This window comes from Lepidochelys olivacea (genome assembly GCF_965140295.1).
Source record: "Lepidochelys olivacea isolate rLepOli2 genome assembly, chromosome: 16".
NCBI classification, from domain to species: Eukaryota; Metazoa; Chordata; order Testudines; family Cheloniidae; genus Lepidochelys; species Lepidochelys olivacea.
The window spans coordinates 17,573,863-17,592,974 of NC_140426.1; the positions used below are offsets into that span (position 1 = coordinate 17,573,863).

Here is a 19,112-nt window from a genome sequence, read left to right on the forward strand (position 1 = left end):
TACGGCTCCATCCGTGGAAGCTGTAATGTAAACACCACGGGGGCCTACAGGTGCCTGCCTCCCTCCAGCAGTAAGAGCCATGACCGGGTAGGGAAATGCTGATAAAATTTCCTACCACGAACTAGCCATCTGACGCCCGGAAGCAGCTTCGCCTCTGTGCCTCCGTTTCTCCCCTTGTGAAACCGAATCCACTCCTCCTGCCCCCGGTGCGGCTTTACTATGTGGACGATGGAGCCACCCGGCCGGGGCTTAGCCGCTGAAATTTGCATTTGCGACTCCTGCCCTCCCACGCCGCCAGGTTGCTGCTATGGCAACTGGGCATTTCCGCTGTGCCTCTGATGTTACGCCGGGAGATTACGCACGGCAGCTTCCGGATCCCGTGACCACTGACGGTGGCCCCGCCCTCTCCCTTGGCCGCAGCTGCGCACTGGGGCGGGGAGGCTGCGCCTGCTTTTCGGGGAGCCGGGGGCTGTGATTGGTCTGCCGTCGGGGGGCGGACCCGAGCCCGGGGGGTGGGGCGCGGCGCGGCGCGGCGCCGGGGCGGGTGACGCGGGCGCGCGCTCCTGCCCGAGCCGAGGGCTTAGCGGGCTGGGGCTCTCCTCAGCGCGGCGCGCGCGGCCGAAGGGGGGGGGGGGAGCGGTGAGGGGGTGGCGGCCCCGCCACCCAGATTCCCGCTTGTGGGGTGTCCCCGCCAGCCTCGGAGCGACCCGGGGCCGGCCCGCCAGGCGTGAGCATGGGCCTCGGCTCTGCCGGACGCAGGCTGGGGAAATACCGGCCTGGCGGCGCGGCCTGTGGGGCTGGCGGTTGTTTCGGGCCTAGTCTCTCGCCCCAGGCGGAAGGGACGCACACGGATCTCTCAGTGTATTGAGGTGAGCACCAACCCCGCCCTGGTCTCGCTCTCTCCGGGCACTGCCCCCAGCCCTTCCCCGGGCCTCCAGGGCTGTTGCCTCGTTTCATGGGTGTTCTGCACAAGCACTCGGTTTGTTTCCTCTCGGGACTGCAATAAAGTCCCCTCATCAACGTGTCTGATTGACTCTCCAAAAATGGCACCACACGGTTCATGTTTGTTGTGCCTCTGTGTCCGGAGCAAATTTCCCGCGTCTGCAAGCGTCCACACTAAGTGCCCGGACGGTCGACTCCGCCCCAGGTCGGAGAGGCTGGATCACGCTTAATCAGCAATAAAGCGTCTGAGTATGAAATTTACTTTTACAGTCATGCTGCTGGTGATGCATGAAACAGGGTAAGTATCCAGAAGTCTCTCCTTGAGCTGAGTTGTGTTGGCTCTGCAGGGCTAATGAGTTAGAAATAGGGAAAATATATGAAACTAGTAAGGACAGGTAATAATGACTGTAAGCGTGGAAGCAGACTGAAACGGTATCTGCCATTTTTAGGTAGACACTTATTAGAGTAGAGCAGCATTTTAGGATTATTGTTGCACAGGTTGCATATAGAAAATACTTCACTTGCAGATTGGAAAAGAGAATACTGGAGATGCTGCTGTCCTAAACTGCTGGCAGTGCCTTAGATAAGTGACTCATTTCTGATCTGAATGGTAACTGCAGCTGTTTTCTTCTCCCACTTTGCTTTCAGAGGCTTGAACAAACCATTCTGCAGGATGTTGGAATTCCTGAAGCAGCCTGTTGTGGTCACTGCAGAGATCAATGTGAATCTGGTGGCTCTGACTGTGATGGGATTAGTAAACCGGCTCTGGGCGCTCTCCTACCCACGGGCTGTGGTGTAAGCACAGTGCTTCACTTCCTACTTAAAATACCTGTGATTTTTTTTTTATTTTTTTTTTTAAAGTTTGCAAGTATGTAATGGTGATGATAGGTTCTGGGTTGCTGACTCAGGATACTTGCATCCCTGGTATGGATTCAGCACATGCAATGGCAATGCAAGCATCCTCACCAGCATGCCTCAACCCTGACCTAGAGGACTGAAAGGGATGCTAAATCTCTATGCTCCATTCAGTCCTCCTGCTGAGATTGCTAAAGGAGGAGTCAGTTAATGTCCCCATCACTAAGGTATGGGGGGGTGCGTTGTGAGATGTTTCCAGTTAGACTTGACACATTTCTTTCTCTGTGGTGTTTCAGTTTTGATGAAGTTTACTATGGCCAGTTTGTGTCTCTGTACATGAAGCGGATCTTTTTTGTGGATGATAGTGGCCCGCCATTTGGCCACATGCTGCTAGCTTTTGGAGGTAGGGACTCCATTGAACTTTAATTTAGGAAGCATTTATTGCTCGTTGTTTTAGGGAAAGAGGAACAGGTTGCAGATATAGTTTCAGTTCTCAAATTCTATCCTTGTGGAGAAGGGATAGGGCAGAATTTCTTCCACAGAGACCTTGCTGATTTCATTTGCTTTAGAATGACCACATGGATTTTGGGCTAGTGGCTTGAGGTGCAGGAGGGGGGAAAGTGGTGTAACTCTGCATGTGTACCATTTGCCATGACCCCTACCCATTTCCCTATTATGATGGACGTTTCACCCACACTTTTATCTTACTCCCAGACAAACAGGAGGATCGAACCAAACTGTACAATGACCTGGAGAGCTTAGAGCACTGGGAATAGTAGGCAACAAGAGAAGATTCAGGCCCCAAAAGTGTGAAGTCCAGGGAGAGGAAAGGGACAATATAAAATGGGGGGGGATTAACTAAGCAGTTGCCCCTTTCATGTCAGTGTGTGGTTTATTTTCATATTGTCTCCTGCATGCTATCCTAAGGTAACTTTTTCATGTAATAAAACACTACTGCAAGGGAGATGTGTGTCTGGGAGAGAGAGTCCATAAGACACTGTCTTCAGAAAGTGGTCCGAGTATAAAAATACTGAGGAGGCACTCGTGGGGATGCAGTGGGAGGCTAACTCTGATTACTCTCCATAGAGATTTGGTTTTCAATTAATCTTCAACATTTTATCACCCATTTCCATGTGCCACTCACTCCAGCCATATCTGCTGCTGTTCTTTTTCAGGTTACTTAGGAGGCTTTGATGGAAACTTCTTGTGGAACAGAATTGGGGCTGGTAAGAGCTGTTTTTAACAGTGGCTCATTCTTCCAACAGAATAGAGGTGCATTTCAGAGCTTATCGATGATGTTTTAGTCACTAATAGAAGCAGAGGGTTTTTGTTTTTGTTTAGTTTGTTTACTTGATCTTGGTGATGTTTCTTCAGAAGAGATGTTACATCAAAGTCTTCTGTATGACTGCAGTGAATGTTTCAGAAGATGCTAAAGATCCCATAGCACAGAGGAGAGTAGGGAGTAATTATAGAAGGCAGCATAGTCCAGAGGATAGGCTAATGGGACTGGGAATCAAGTCACCTCCCAGCTCTCAGATTGACTTGCTGTGACACCTTGTGCAAGTCCCATTTGCCTGGTTTTCAGAGGTGCTGAGTATCCACAGCTCCCAGTGATTTCTTTTCGAGTTGTGGAGACTCATTTTTTCTGAACGTCATGCTTCACTTTACCTGTCTTTAAAAAGGGGAACAATGATACTTGCCCAATTTCTGAAGCCCTTTGAAGTCTACAGATGAAAGCACTGTATAAATGTGAAGGCTTATTATTATTAGCCTACGTTACTTCAGATAATTAGGTTCTAATGTTCCCTAACTGAGAGTAAAAGAAATTGCAGGATGGAGCTACAGTCTTAGCTGTAATATCTTTGCTCTGTTTCAAGACAACATGGGGAGATACCTTGAGTCTGAGAAGAGCTGTATGAAACCAAATTCTATTCTCCCTGCAAACACCGATACAATAAGCAAAGGCTTCTAATGCTCTTGTCCTCACACTGTTTTCTGTTCTAGAGTACAGTATGAACGTGCCAGTGTGGTCCTTGCGATTGCTGCCAGCGCTAACTGGTGCCCTGTGTGTGCCTTTAGCGTACCAGATTTTGGTAGAGCTGCACTTCTCCCATTGTGCCGCGTTTGTAGCTGCCCTCCTGATCCTCTTTGGTAAGGACTGTGCCTTCAGCCTTACTCTCCATCCAGAGGGGGAATGATCTGCTTTCCCCTAAAAATTCTTCTACGGTGACTTTTTAGTGGCAGTTAGTAAAGCAGTGCTGAGAGTTAGGGAAGTGGGTGCTGCAGTAGCTTCTCCCACACAGCTCTGACAATGCATCAATCCTGATCAGCATATCCTACTATTCAATCCTGAGCCCCACTCACAGCTCTTCCCATGCACTTCAATCCTGACCTGCAGCACAGCCTGCGGTTCCAGCCCTGCTTCTAAATGGACACTACTAGGTCTCTCTATTATTGAAGAAAGAGGAAGGTTCGACACAGGGAACCTCACAGCCATGCAGGCAGCTTTATTTCTTTGCCTTTGAGGAGCCTCTGCAAGCTCTTCCTCAGATTTCTGTAATATACTGGGAATGAGTGTGCAGGACAGAAGGGCCATACCTCAGCTTTAGATTTCAGCAAATCTTTTCTTCTTCCCCTCACCCATCTGCCATTTCCCATGCTTGAAAGGTTTCTCAAACACAGAGTATGGCTCTGTTTCTCATCTCAGGCTTATAATACTGTGAAAAGACCTTTGTTTTGCTTTCTTTGGAAATGTTTCTTTGGTTCTCAGTTGATCATGTCTTTAGAAGTCCTTATTGTTGATGGTATTATTGCTGCCACGAGTATTGCTTGACAGTTTTCCTACCAATAATTTATGCCTAATTTGGTGTGTATATATCTTCTCCTTCTGTTTCTAACAGAGAACTCGCTGATCACTCAATCCAGGCTGATGCTCTTGGAATCAGTACTAATCTTTTTTATCCTGCTTGCAATTTTGTCCTACCTGAAGTTCTACAATTTACAGAAGTGCAGGTACAGCTGGTTTTCATTCCTGGGCCCTCGATAACCTTCCAGTTAGTTGTAATAAGCCATTCATCATTTAAGTATAAAACATTTGTGCCTCTTGGGGTTTTTTTAATTGCCATATAGATAAATACATTAAAGGCTATCTGGCACCAATTATAATAATCTTGTGTGTGGTGTACTGCAAGCCTTATTTGCGTTGTGAGCTAGTGGTCCAAATTCAGGCTGGGGAGGCAAGAATCCTTAACTAATCGTAGCTGTGCCTTGGGCAAGTCACTTCATTTCTCTGCACCTCAGTAAAATGGGGATAATGATACTTGACCACTCATAGTGATGTTGGAAGGATTTTATCTTCCAAGCAATTTTAAGGTTTAAATCTATATTGGCAGTGGAAAAGGTTCAGAAAAGGGCAACAAATTATTAGGGGTATGGAACGGCTTCTGTATGAGGAGAGATTAGTAAGACTGGGACTTTTCAGCTTGGAAAAGAGACGACTAAAGGGGCGATATGATTGAGGTCTATAAAATCATGACTGGTGTAGAGAAAGTACATAAGGAAGTGTTATTTATTCCTCATAACACAAGAGCTAGGGGTCACCAAACGAAATTAAGAGGCGGCAAGTTTAAAACAAACAAAATGAAATATTTCTTCACGCAGTGCACAGTCAACCTGTGGAACTGCTTGCCAGATGATGTTGTGAAGGCCAAGACCATAACAGGGTTCAGAAAAGAACTAGATAAATTCATGGAGGATAGGTCCATCAATGGCTATTAGGCAGGATGGGCAGGGATGGTGTCCCTAGCCTTTGTTTGCCAGAAGCTGGGAATGAACGACAGGGATAAGGATCACTTGATGATTACCTGTTCTGTTCATTCCCTCTGGAGCACCTGGCATTGGCCACTGTCGGAAGACAGGATACTGGACTAGATGGACCTTTAGTCTGATCCAGTAGGGCTGTTCTTATGTTCTAAAGTGTTGTTTAAATGATAGTGGGGTTGTCTTGGCTTCCTTGTAATTTAAAAAAATCCCTTGGCTGTTTCTCCCTCATTGCCAATTCCTGGTCTGGAAAATTTCCCTGTGCATAGAAATAAAGAGGGTGACAAATATCCCTATTAGTCATTTGTTATTGCTCATGGGCGCAGAGTCAATTTAGAAATCTTTGTCTCTTCTCGTGCGGCTTTGTGTGTTCTCTGATTCTTGCAGAGCCCCATTTAAAATAATAACCTTTAAACTTACCCCAGCCTGTGGCCTAGCCCATTGCTTTTTTGTGGTATTGGAAGCTTTGCAGACTCTAGCTGCTCAGAATGACTTTTCAGGATCAGGAGAAGTGTTTAACATCCACACCTAGACCAAGGATAACAATCGCTGTCCTGGGAGGCCTAATATAAACTACTATTAGCATAACAGAATTCTAGTTGGGTGCCTGTATCTTACTGTGTTTTCTCTCCTTTTGTCCTTTTATCTAAGCCCCTTCACTGCAGGCTGGTGGTTTTGGCTTTTGCTGACTGGAGTTGCTTGTTCCTGTGCAGTTGGGTAAGAACTGACTTCTCCTATCACGTTGTTTTACTAAACTCCCAGGTTGCTTTAGTGTTCACCATCTCAGCCTTTGCTTTGCTGTGTTCTCAAGAGCTCAGCTTTTCAAGACTCTCTCTTGATGCTGCAGCCAGTTGTGGCACTTCTGTCTGTAGCAAGCTTCTCCAGGTTTTATTCTTCTTTGAATACCCCTGAAATAATCAATGAGCCAATGACATCAATCCACATAAAGCAATGACAGACAAACTGATGGTGGTTGTACTGGAAAGAATGAAATACATACATTGGTACAAGCGTCCATCAGAGAAGGGCCTTCTAAAAAATGAGACCTGGATTTCAACTCCTGCTCCCAACTTTGTGTTTGTCTGAGTTCAGGGACCCTCCATATTCCACCTTGTGATATGCTGCCTTGTTATCAACAGCCTTTCCGCCTTCGTCATTAGCAAGTAGCCACTTCAGAGACCAAGTCACAAAGCATCTGATTCAGCCAGCGTACAGAACTGGAGCACCAGTGTCCCTGGGCTTGGGAACTCCTTGCTCAAGAGAGAATTTGAATACTTACACCTTGCATTAAATCCTGTCTATAGTCTGGGTATGTTTAACCCAGTTTGATCTTTGTGTGCTGTCTTCTCAGGGTAAAATACATGGGGCTTTTCACCTACATGCTGCTCTTGGCCATCGCTGGAGTCCACTCCTGGCACTTGATAGGAGACCAGACCTTGTCAAATGTAGGTAGCCTAATGTACTCGATAAGTAACATGTAATTACATTCACAGCATGCATCCAGAGAAGGAGGTGAAAGATAAAAGCCTTCTAAACCATCAGCTAATAATTCAACACTTGAAGAAATCCTAGGTGTGTGTTACAATTAAGCCTGCTGTTATGGTCTGGAAGCCCTCTGCTTGCAGAGCCATGGCCCAGCTATGTTATAGGAAAAAAGCAGGGTCAAATTTGAGATAAAGTGTACGTGTGTAGCTTTTCTGGTGCTGAACTGTATTTCTGAACGGGAAGTGGCTTGCCCTCCTGCGCCTGCTGCTACCCATCTTTAATATGGTTTGACAGGGTCTGCAGGTCAAAACGTATCCAATTTCAGTGTATCCTGTGCACCCCAATCTGACCTTGCAGGAGAAGTGATTAAAGTGTCTGCAGTGGTAAGTCCACAGGGAAGTTGAGGAATTTTTTCTTCCTTTTCTTTTTCAAAAATAACCAAGTACCTGGTTATCCTCAATAGCTGGGACAGGGGTGAGGGAGCAGGGGAATAAGCAGAACTGCTTACTTTTTTCCAGCTCTGCTGCATGACTGTGGGCAAGTCGCTTCATCTGTGCCTCAGTTTCCCCATCTGTAAAATATGAACAGCCCTTCCATATTTCAAATAAATGTTGTGAAGCTTGATTAAATAACACTTGTAAAGTGCTTTGAGATCCTGAGCTGTATTAACCTTATTACCTATCAGTGGGGGAGAGCTACACAAAGCTGGGACTTACCTGAAAGGATGTAATAGTGAGTTCTTTGTATTCTGCCAGGTTTCTGTGTTGTGCCATTTGCTAGCGAGGGGACTAGCTCTAGTAGTCATCCCAGTAGCAATGTACCTGTCTTTCTTCTACGTTCACTTGACTTTGCTATACCGCTCAGGACCTCATGACCAGATTATGACCAGTGCTTTCCAGGCCAGTTTGGAGGTAAGGAAAGTGGGAGTGATGGAAATGAGATGTTGGAAATGGGTCGTGCAAATACCCTCTGTTGTGGAAATGGACTAAATTAGCAGCATGAAATACTTGCTCCTTTGTCCTCATCTTGCTGCTATTGTGCTATAAAATGGCTTTAAGATGAAATAGTGAGGAAGTGCTGAGTCCTAATAGTAAGTGAAAGCTCTGTCCCCATCTCTATCCTGGGACTTTCCTTTGTACCAAGAGCAATTTTTGCTGTCCCACACAAAATATGCCCATTCTTTTACATAAGAGCAACGCTACTGAAGTCAATGGAATTAGTCTCACAAATAAATGATATAATGAAATCACAAGGGGGTTTTAAAAATACCCAAACTCAGAATTGGAGGGAAACCATCTAGTCAGGCCTAGATCAGTAACATGCCCCTAACACAGTGGGTCACCTATAGATAGAACCCTGTTTTATTTGCAAATGCAAACCAACATGAAATAAAAATGAAAAATTCACCCTCTAGTGGCAGCTCCTGTCCCGCCACTTACTCAGATTTGGCCCCTATCATCATGATGGCAGGGTGGATGGGTCAAACATGAGTGGTACTGCGAGCCCATGTGTCAGTTTGCAGTGCCCAGAGCGGGGAGCCAGGGCCACCTCCAAGGGACAGGAGCTGCTGCGTGAGTGTGGGGCAGGCTTGCTCTGTAACACCTGTCTCCCCCAGGTCTCCCTATCTCCTCAGGCAGGGCCCAACCCTCCCCCTGTGCCTCCCACTCCCCTGGGGGCATGACTCAACCCTCTTCCAATACCTCTGGGGGGCAGGATCAGCCCAACTGTGGATGGGGGAATTGATAAAATGAAATAAATTCCATCCCAAACCCCCCAAAATTATAAAAATTTATTTTACGGGGCTCTATCTACAGGTTCAGTAGAGGCAGATGTTAGTCACATTGCTTAATCCTCAGACTGCGGTGCTGAGCGCAGTGTAAGGACCTACATAGAATAGAACAGAGCCCATATAGAATAGTTCCTTAGATTATTGTTGGTGCAGGATTGCTTTGGGGATGTTCCCTGGGACCCTGAAATCCTGCAGGCTTCATTCTGTAACCAGATTACCTTTGAGCATAGTGTTGCAGGATCTGAATTTTATAGCTGTAATGAGGACAGCAAGCCTTATACTAACATGTTATATTACACATTAAAGCTGTGAGTGACGCTCTTCAGAGTTAAACAGCTTCTGAGTTTTTTTCCTCTGGTTTATTATCTTCTTACGCTTTTAGGGCGGGCTAGCTCGGATCACACAAGGCCAGCCCCTTGAGGTGGCCTATGGCTCCCAGATTACCCTGCGGAATGTTTTAGGCAAACCCATGCCATGCTGGCTCCATTCTCACAAGAACACTTATCCCATCAGGTGAGGAATCTGTTTTGTTCTGTAACACTAGAGTGTAAGGGTGGGGGTCTAACTGTGCTCCTGTTCTTGAGCTGTCAATTCAGATCTCACAGTCTGTGTCTATGCAGCATCATAGTCTCTCTTTACATCAAGCTTTCAGGGTATGTTATCTACTGCATGTCATACAAAACCTTGTTATTACTCCACAAAGCCCATTAATATTCCTGTTAAAGCATCGGGGGTGTGTGTGTGTGTGTGTGTGTGTGTAAACTTCCATTGAGCAGTTCGTAGTTATAATACTGACGTTGTTCAAGTCTGGTGTGCTCCATTTCTAAACCTCAGCAAGCAGACTTGGTTTATAAAAGTGTTGATAGAATCCAAGGTAAAGAAATGCTTGAAAAACATAAATATAGACTAGGCACAATAGGATAATGTGTGATTCATCCTTAAAAGAATTTTGTAATCAACTTACTAAACCATTGGCAATTAATTTCAACCTCATTGAGAAGAGGGAAGGTACCACAGACTTTCAGGGGAAATAAAATGTAGGGGGAGAAGGGAAAATCCTCGTAATTACTTTAGATTCAGTCTCACTTCAGTCCCTAGTACAATAATAGACCAGATTATGAAAGAGAGAATTTGTAAGTACCTACAGGGTAACAGAACACCAAACAGCATGGGCTTAAAAAGAACAGATCAGACCAAGAAAAGGGCTTGCTTTTCACAATCTAATTCCAAAAGGAGTGGATGAAGGGAATGTGGTAGTGATGTGAGGGCTCTAGATTTCAGTAGTGTATTCAGTGTTATCTGATGTGATTAAATTAAGTTTTAGATTAAATCTCAGAAAAAAATTCCTTCCTGTAAGAACAGTAGGACAATGGAACAGACTGCCTAGGGAGGTTGGGGAAGCTCCTTCACTGGAGGTTTTCAAAAGGAGGCTGGAGCCATCTGTCATGGATGGTTTAGACACCACAAGTCCTGCATCTTGGCAGTAGGTTTGATTAGATCAGCGGCTCTCAACCTTTCCAGACTACTGTACCCCTTTCAGGAGTCTGATTTGTCTTGCGTACCCACAAGTTTCACCTCACTTAAAAACTACTTGCTTTCAAAATCAGACGTAAAAATTAAAAAGTCACAGCACACTATTACTGAAAAATTGCTGACTTTCTCATTTTTACCATATAATTATAAAATAAATCAATTGGATTTAAATATTGTACTTACATGTCAGTGTATAGTATACAGAGCAGTATAAACAAGTGATTGTCCGTATGACATTTTAGTTTGTACTGGCGTCACTAGTGTTTTTACAACTAGTGTAGCCTGTTGTAAAACTAGGCAAATATCTAGATGAGCTGATGTACCTCTGGAAGACCTCTACATAACCCCTGGTTGAGAACCACTCGACTAGATGACCCTTGTGGTCCCTTCTAACCTTATGAATCTATGATTCTAATCGTCCTTGGAAATGTTAATTGGTTGGGATGTGAGCACTGTTACATGGCCTGGAAATTGGTTAAAGAATCAAGAAAACCAGCACTGTATTGAGATGCGAAAGGCATCCAGTGGGATGCAACTGAGATCACTGTTACTACCATATTCCTTGGCAATTGAGAAGAAGAGTACTTTTCTGGGTATCAATTGGGACGTTGCAAATGCCGAATGAGTAGAGAGAAAAGAAACAGAGAGAGTTTAAAAGCTGGATGGGGAGACAAAATCACGTTGATTTGGCCATATGGAAGCTAATATATATGGTAGGGAAATAATCTGAAATGCAGATATTCAGCTCATTGAGAGGGGAAAGTGGTATCTGGAAAGCTGTAATTTACAAAAGAAATCTTGGTAGTGGAGAGAAAACTGAATGAACAGACCATATATGGTATATTTAGAAGTGTCAGAGACCTCCTGGGTCCCAGCTAGTCCAATATACATTGTGACAACTCATTGTGAATCGGATGCTGCAGCCAATAGACCAGTGCGATGTTTTGGCTACCTATATAGAAAACATTAATTTTTCCCAGAGTAAGGAGATGACAGTCCTTTTCAGACAGCTCCTTGGCATGGTAGCTAGAATACTACATATGATACTGGGCATCACAATACCAAATTGATGCTGACAAACTTGAGAGGATTCTAAGATCAGAGCAAAATGAGTCTAGCTTGACTAAGGCCAGGTCTACACTGCACACTTAGTCACTCAGGGGTGTGAGAAATGCACACCCTTGAGTGATGTAGTTACCGACCTAACATCCAGGGCAGACTGTGTTATGTCTTCCATTGACCTAGCTACTGCCCCTCACGGAGCTGAAGTTACTAAGCCAACAGGAGAGCTCTCCAGTTGGCTTAGAGTGTCTTCATCACAAGTGAGGCAACTGTGCCAATGCAAGTTTGTAGTGTAGAATTGCCCTAAACAGTGACTGTGGGGATGAGAGAATCATCTACAAGAATTAGAAGGACGGAAACACCAAGGAGGGAGAGGAATGGTTTAAGGTGCATTATGGGGTATATGTAAAGAAAATGAAGAAAAATTACCTCCATTGATTTCCTGTATTGTTGGATAGTGGTCCCAAGGGAAACAGTGGAAGCGCCGTTGTTTTTGGCGTTTCAGACTACATAGGGTAAACCACTGGGGAATATACAGCAGTGATGCATCCTCCATTAGCCTGGAGGGCTGGAAAAGAGAAGCTACTAGGTCTTTTCCCTATTCAAGTCCCATGCTTTAATCTTTTCACCTAATTCATTTACCGAAGCACTGGCCAAAGCCATTGATAGCCCAACCCACTCCATCCCTTCATGGAAATGACAGCACAGTTCACTGCATGGAAGAGAGGGTCCAAGCATTGGCTTGTCAGGCACCCCTTGGAATGGAAAACAAGAAAACACGGTGAGTGCTGGGTGCACTCTGCTCCTCGGAAGCCTTGGCCTCAGCATATGTATTACATTACATCTGATGTGCTGGGACTCCTGTGCTTTGCTCTCTATATTGTCTCTTCAGCTGCCTTTGAAAGAATAGAGCCAGTGGTGTAGTGCCGATCCAGGTCACTGAGTGAAACTTGCTAGTTTAATCTGAGGCCCCTCTGTGTTCCCTGTGACTGTGTGAACAGAGATGTACCATTCCCTCAGAGTTCTGTCCTGTTACCTACCCATATAGGTACGAGAATGGCCGAGGCAGCTCCCACCAGCAGCAGGTGACTTGTTACCCCTTCAAGGATGTCAATAACTGGTGGATTGTTAAGGATCCTGGGATGTGAGTATACAAGAAACATGCTTAAATACCATAACGTGAGCTCCGTGATGAAAATTGATCCCAAAAGCTAAGCAGGACTAAGCTTGATTAGTACAGGGACTGGACACCAGCTAGGAGTACTGGGTTCCACAGGCTGAGAGAGGTAACTGTGGTCTAGTTGGATTGAGCACGGGTCTGGGAGTCAGGACTCACAATCTCAAGTTGTGTTCCCCACACTGCCACTGACTCACTGCATGTCCTGGGGCAAGTCCCTTCACTACTCCATCTCCGTTCCCCATCTGTCGAATGGGGATGATAGTGCTGTTGGATCTCGTGGGTGCTGGAAGGATTTAATGAATATTTGCAAATGCTTTGAGATTCTGGGATGGAAAGTATTATACAAAGGCTGGATTCAGACCAGCCACCAAGAGGCTAAAAGCTGTCTCCCATTACTGATTCCCTGAGTCAGCCTGTTCCTCCCTCTGCTTAATGTCCAGTAACTTTCTCTGCATCCAGCTGTAACCCAAAAGAAGCTCAGATTTCTCATCTGACTGTCCAAATGTTTCTCCCCCTTCCTTCTGTCCTGGTCTCTGGACTTTCAAGCTAATGGTCACAAGTTGGCACTAGCTGTGATGGGGAATTGAAACATTTCTTTTGGTTTGTCACTCTGGCAGGCAGCAGCTGGTGGTGAGTAACCCACCACGTCCCGTCCGACATGGGCATATTGTGCAACTGGTCCACGGCATCACAACTCGTTACCTCAACACGTATGTGCTTCTCCCAGCCTGTTGGCTCATTCTGCTTTGTTGCTTCTCTAAATGTCTGTGTAGGGATGGAGGGACACTAGGGAGTGCTGGTGTTCTCCCTAAGACACTCTTAAGCTCTTGCAGTATACTCAGCCATAGGCCTGGATACAACTGGTCCGTCACTGAATGAATGGTTTTTGGTTAGGATCACAAATTGTTCTTCTACTGCCAGACCAACTGCAAAAGGCAAATGACAGACCATATATGGTATATTCAGAAGTGTCAGAGACCTCCTGGGTCCCAGCTAGTCCAATATACATTGTGACAATGTTGCACATTTCTACATGCTCACTCGTCTGGGTAATTCGCCCCCCCCAACAGGCAGGTCTTTTTAAATTTTGCATCAGCACCACCCACACCATTATGGTAAGGGTGGGTGAGTAGACTTTCGGTGGGATTTCCAGAAGCGCCTAATTGACTTTGCAGCAAGTCCCATTGAATTTCATGGCATGTGTCTTTCATTTGACTTGGTGCTCCCAAGTCATGTAGGCACTTGAAAATTTCACCCTGTGTACCTGGCTGTTTTGTACGGCTGCACTATTATAAAAATTGTCTCTTAAGTAGTAGGCAAGAGTCCACATGGACTTCAGTCAGAGCATCTGAACCCTTAGTGTTGGTTCTCTCTGTGCTCATTCCAGGCCCAAGGGGGTCATAGGAATGCCAGTTGGTTCGTTCTTAGAAACCCCACTGAAGACCGTTACTATGCCAGCCACGCTTCTGTTTGCCCCAGTTGAGATGCCTGTGCTTTGCCAAGGATGGTAGCTGGCAAAATCAGCTTCCTCCAATGCTATTTTATGGCCCTTTATAACAAGGAGCCCTCTCCCTTTCTTTGACTCCCCAAATGTGCTGCTTGATTTGTGGCAGTAGGTTGTTTGGCTTGTTGCTTGCTGAATTTCTCCACTTCCCTGAGGAGCTATTAAATAACCCTATGAAATGAACAGAGAATTTAGCCCAGGGCACTTATTTTATGGATCTTGCAGACATGATGTTGCTGCACCTCTGAGCCCACACTCCCAGGAAATCTCCTGTTACGTTGATTACAACATCTCCATGCCAGCACAGAGCCTCTGGAGAGTGGTGAGTGGAAACTGGGGTGAGGGGCAAGGAGGTTTTTCTCCTATTGGGAAGACAAAGTAAAGATCAAAAGACATCCCTCCCTTGCAGGAAATTGTAAATCGGGAATCGGACACAGATGTGTGGAAGACCATTTTATCTGAAGTAAGGTTTGTCCATGTGAATACCTCAGCAGTGCTGAAGGTAAGTGGGTTTATGTACATCAGTCTTCTCTTCCCTTGTAATCATCCCGAGGGTCCATGCAATCTCTGTATCCAAAACTAATCCTCCGTAAAGTGAAAAAGCCCTGTATTTTTATCAGCTTGGCCTGACATCAGTCTGGTGAAAGAACTGTGTTTCTGATGGCAATGAAGCGCTGTAATGGCTTGATCTGTAACAGACTGAGCACTGCATAATTCCATTGGATGTTGCAAGTGCTTAGCTCATTTGAGGATCAGCCTGTGGGTCAGAAGTGGAGGCTGCATCATTAACGGCTGGTGGTGGACAGGCATACTTAAGAATCCCTCTTCACAGGTAACATTTAAGACAGGTGTCTGAGACAGTATCCACTGAGCTCTTTTACCACATTCATCACTGTCACTTCTGAGCACTCGCTCCACTGGCATCCTATTAAGGTGGGGTCTGTTTAGCTCTCGCAATAGGTCTGAAATTCAGGAACAACCTGGCAGGATTGTGCCTTTTTTTAAGCCTTCGTTTTTATTTTTCAGCTCAGTGGTGCATCTCTACCTGAGTGGGGCTACCGGCAGCTGGAGATCATTGGGGAGAAGTTGTCCAAAGGGTATCACCAGAGCATGCTGTGGAATGTGGAGGAGCACAGATATGGGAAAAGTAAGACTCAGTAGAGTTCTATAGATTATAATGTGGGCTTCCCCTTCAGGGGAAAGGGGCTATATATAGTACAGAAAGGCATTTATAGGTGGTGCGAGGGCCACAGAACCTACCCCAGCCTGTGGGTTGGAGTAATAGCTATAGGACAGCTCTCCCATCACTCCCGCAGCCTGGATGGTTGAGTTACTTGGGCTGGACATGGAGATGAGGGATTTGTCCCTAAGTGACTGGGAGTGTTCCTCTGAACACTAGGAGCACATACCCTTTGAGCAGACTGTGTCCCTCCTTCCTTGCACATTGGAATCACACCAGTTTCGTTGCAGAAGGGCCCCTCTGAGCAAAGGAGAGGGCAGGGTTATGGAATGTTGGATGTTTCTGAGCCATGTGATGCATTTCCAGGCCAAGAGCAGAAGGAGAGGGAAGTGGAGCTGCACTCACCCACGCAGGCTGACATCAGCAAAAACCTCAGTTTCATGGCCAGATTCACAGAACTGCAGGTGACTGGGCCAAGGGAACAGGGGATGGGATGTGATGTGATTCTTCCCTCAAAGTTCTCCCCTAACTGCATGCTAGGCAGTGGATTCTAGGCACCATTTCTGTGAAGGGTGCCTCAGACTGATAACAGCCATTGCTTAGTCATCTAAGGGGAGAGTTGTTGTCTCACCTTCCCCATGAAAAAAGACGCATGTGAACAAAACTACCTATTGAAACAGATGTAGGGACCACTGCAGTGTTTTTTATGGGCTGTTTCTGGAGGTAGGACATGTTGCCGTGAAAGATAGGAAGAGATTTTAGGGTCAGTAGCTGACCAGACCGATTGTGAAGTTCTGAAAACATATGTTGCAAAGTGTTCTTTTTAGTTTATCCAGCATGCTGATCTATGGCTTGTGCTTAAAGTACCTCCAGCTGTGTAACTCAACTGTTCGTAATAATTAATGTAAGTAAAGGTAATTGGGCACTCCAAGGCTCAGCCTTAACATGGGTGTTTGCATTATGCTTGATGTCCCTTACTAACCTTCAAAAATTCAGTAAGGAACTAGTATTCATTTAAAATTATAATCAAATACAGTAATGAGAACTGCCTCTGGCTATTGTAGGTATGGGACTGCTTATCCATGCCAGGTGTCTTCATTGTAGTTCCAAAGTCCTCTGACTGCTTTGTTCTAGTGGAAGATACTAACATTGAAAAATGAAGACACAGAACATAAGTATAGCTCCTCCCCCCTAGACTGGATCACTATGGATACAAACATCGCTTACTGGTTCCACCCTATCTCCGGTGTAAGTATGTGTGTCATGTATTAAGTCTGGTTTGCTTATTTGGATTATGTGAAGTCTGAAGATATGAAAGGGGTGAGAATGTTTGAAAGAGATCAGGCTCTATTCTCCTGGTGTCTCCTCAAGGATGTCTCTTATGGGTAGTGGTGGGTAGGAACCTGTTGTGAGTTTCAAATCAAATAATTTTCTTCTCTAGTAAAACAAACACTTCACTTTAATAGAAGCTTTCCTTTCCCCCTCCCACAATGTTCCTTACAATGCCAGATAGGACAGTTGGTATAACCTGCTGCTCAACAGTAGAAAAGTAAACTGGAGAGTTCTTTAGGCACTTGATACAGTTTTTGACAGCTCTAAGTAAATAACTCTCTTCTGCTAACCCTTTAAAGGAAAATTGCAATTTAATATTCACTTGATCCAGTGTAGAGTATCAGTCCATCACAGACAGCTTCTTTCAAATGCCATATATAAAAATGAATTATGAAATAATACAGCAGCCCCAGTCACTAGCCAGATGGACAGGGGATTGCCACAGCTCTCGTCAGGTAAATTCTGAGTTTTTGGATTCGGGTGTATACAGCTATGTAATAATTAATTTGTGGCTTCTCTCTGTAGTAAAAAATCACTGCAGTTTTCCACCTCTTATCTACAGGCTCAGATCCACCTCATTGGGAATGTTCTCACCTGGGCTTCAGCTAATGTTGCAACTCTTGTATACGTGTGTCTGTTCCTGTGGTATTTGCTTCGACGACGGAGGAAGATTTGTGACATCCCTGAAGGTCTGATCCCTTAACCACAGAAGTATCCCTGTACAGAGTAGTTTGACACCTTGCTGCATAGCCACTGTGAGAATTCTAGTTGGGGTTCAGATACTCTTGATGGGACAGACTGTCTATGGACAAAGAACTAGAGACTTCCCCTGGTTAGCTCGATGAGCTGTGCGCTCTCCTGATAGAAATTTTTATTGCAGGGCACCATAGTGTCTTTGGGAGATTACCCTGCATTTCCTGGATGCTTTAATGCTCAAAGGATCAGATTTGGAATCCCATCAGACCTCACCTGCCATGGGTATTTTAGAGGTGCCCTTATACAGACAGGTCTTGTCTGCTCTGCATGACCACTACACATCCTATGGACAGTTTTACACAGTGTAACCTTTGGCCAGAGTGGCTAGGGAAATGTTATTTAGCCATCCCCCCCCCCCCCCCCCCCGCCGTCCTTGCAATGGCTAGTTTCCAGGGTGTTTGGTAGGAGTCCTGATTAGTGTTACCCTTTCTGTCTTGTAGATGCATGGAGGCTCTGGATATCAGCTGGAGGACTCTGCGTGGGAGGCTGGGCTGTGAATTACCTTCCCTTTTTCGTGATGGAGAAGACTCTTTTCTTGTACCACTACCTGCCTGCTCTCACTTTCCAAATTCTCCTGATTCCTGTTGTACTGCAGCATCTGACTGATCATCTCTGCAGGTACCCAGGACACCCTTAGGGTGACCTGCAGCTCTAATTATTGGGGGGGAAGGTAGTGAAATGATGGGGTTCTTAGTCCCAGCTCCAGCACTGACTTTGGGCACGTTGCATTATGTCCAATCTGTAATAATGCTGCCCTGCCTCCCAGAGGGGCATGGGGAGAATTACTCAGTTAATGCTTGTACAGAGCCAGGCAAGCTACATGTTAAATTGGAGCCCTGTTTCCTGGGGTCTCCATTTCTCACAGGTAACAGAGTGCAAAGTTCCAAATTGCTACGCTAGTCTCTTGCTATTAGAATATGTGGGTAGCTTTGCTTTAACTTCATTTCCTTCTCTCTCAGATCCCAACTCCCTAAGAACGCGTTCAGTGCCTTGATGGTAGCCTGGTTCTCTTCCGTTTACCTGGTCTATCGCACATTCAGCCCACTGACCTATGGGGAGCCTACCCTCTCAGCAGCTGAGCTGAGGGCTTTGCGCTGGAAGGAAAGCTGGGACATCTTGATCCGCACACACTAGTGGAACCAGTCAAGATAGAACTGATCATGCTTACAAGTAACTCTGCTCTCATTTCTTGATAGGGGTTTAAGGTAAAAAGCCTTGTAATTTATGTCGGCAAGAATTCAATCCCCATTAGGCAGCTGATGTAATGGTAAGACTCAGTTTTTGTTCTCCTCTATAGCATGAATTAGTCTCATTGCAAATCTACAGTATTATAGATTAGCTGCATTGTGTAGAACAGGTGCCTAGACTGATCTTTTTACTATAGCACTTCCTCATGTTCTAACTACCAGCCTGCTGCTCAAGGCTGCCACCTTTGGAGGAAAGAGACTCATACCTGACATGATGCATTCAGGGGAGACCCTAGTGACACTTCACTGAAGCTTTAACTAACAACCTCCACACAGAGCTCACAGCTATATGGCTGAGAGGAGATTACACAGGGATTTGTTTGCTCATTCCTGCTCCCTGTGCTGTTTAGACACCCCTAGTGAGTATGTCTGGGCTGGGGGGGAGAAGGGGTGTATGAAAATACTTAATATAAAATGGTTACATTCAT

General features: G+C 45.5%; 1 protein-coding gene across 2 annotated transcripts; it reads left to right on the top strand.

Moving 5' to 3' along the window:
* Positions 1-563: 563 nt before the first annotated feature.
* Positions 564-19,111, top strand: POMT1 (protein O-mannosyltransferase 1). Of its 2 annotated transcripts, XM_084650271.1 has the most exons (20): positions 564-869; positions 1,591-1,737; positions 2,094-2,200; positions 2,973-3,023; positions 3,802-3,948; positions 4,698-4,809; positions 6,268-6,333; positions 6,968-7,061; positions 7,857-8,012; positions 9,273-9,403; positions 12,534-12,629; positions 13,283-13,375; positions 14,395-14,491; positions 14,579-14,671; positions 15,196-15,316; positions 15,716-15,813; positions 16,484-16,597; positions 17,244-17,370; positions 17,878-18,055; positions 18,397-19,111. In XM_084650271.1, exons 2-20 carry the CDS (start codon positions 1,616-1,618, stop codon positions 18,569-18,571), a joined length of 2,178 nt encoding a protein of 725 aa, XP_084506397.1. In that variant the 5' UTR covers positions 564-869; positions 1,591-1,615; the 3' UTR covers positions 18,572-19,111. The 2 variants fall into 2 exon arrangements, with proteins under 2 accessions (XP_084506397.1, XP_084506398.1); XM_084650272.1 differs by lacking the exons at positions 564-869; positions 2,094-2,200 and having other exon boundaries at positions 1,673-1,737.
* The last annotated feature ends 1 nt before the right edge of the window (position 19,112 follows it).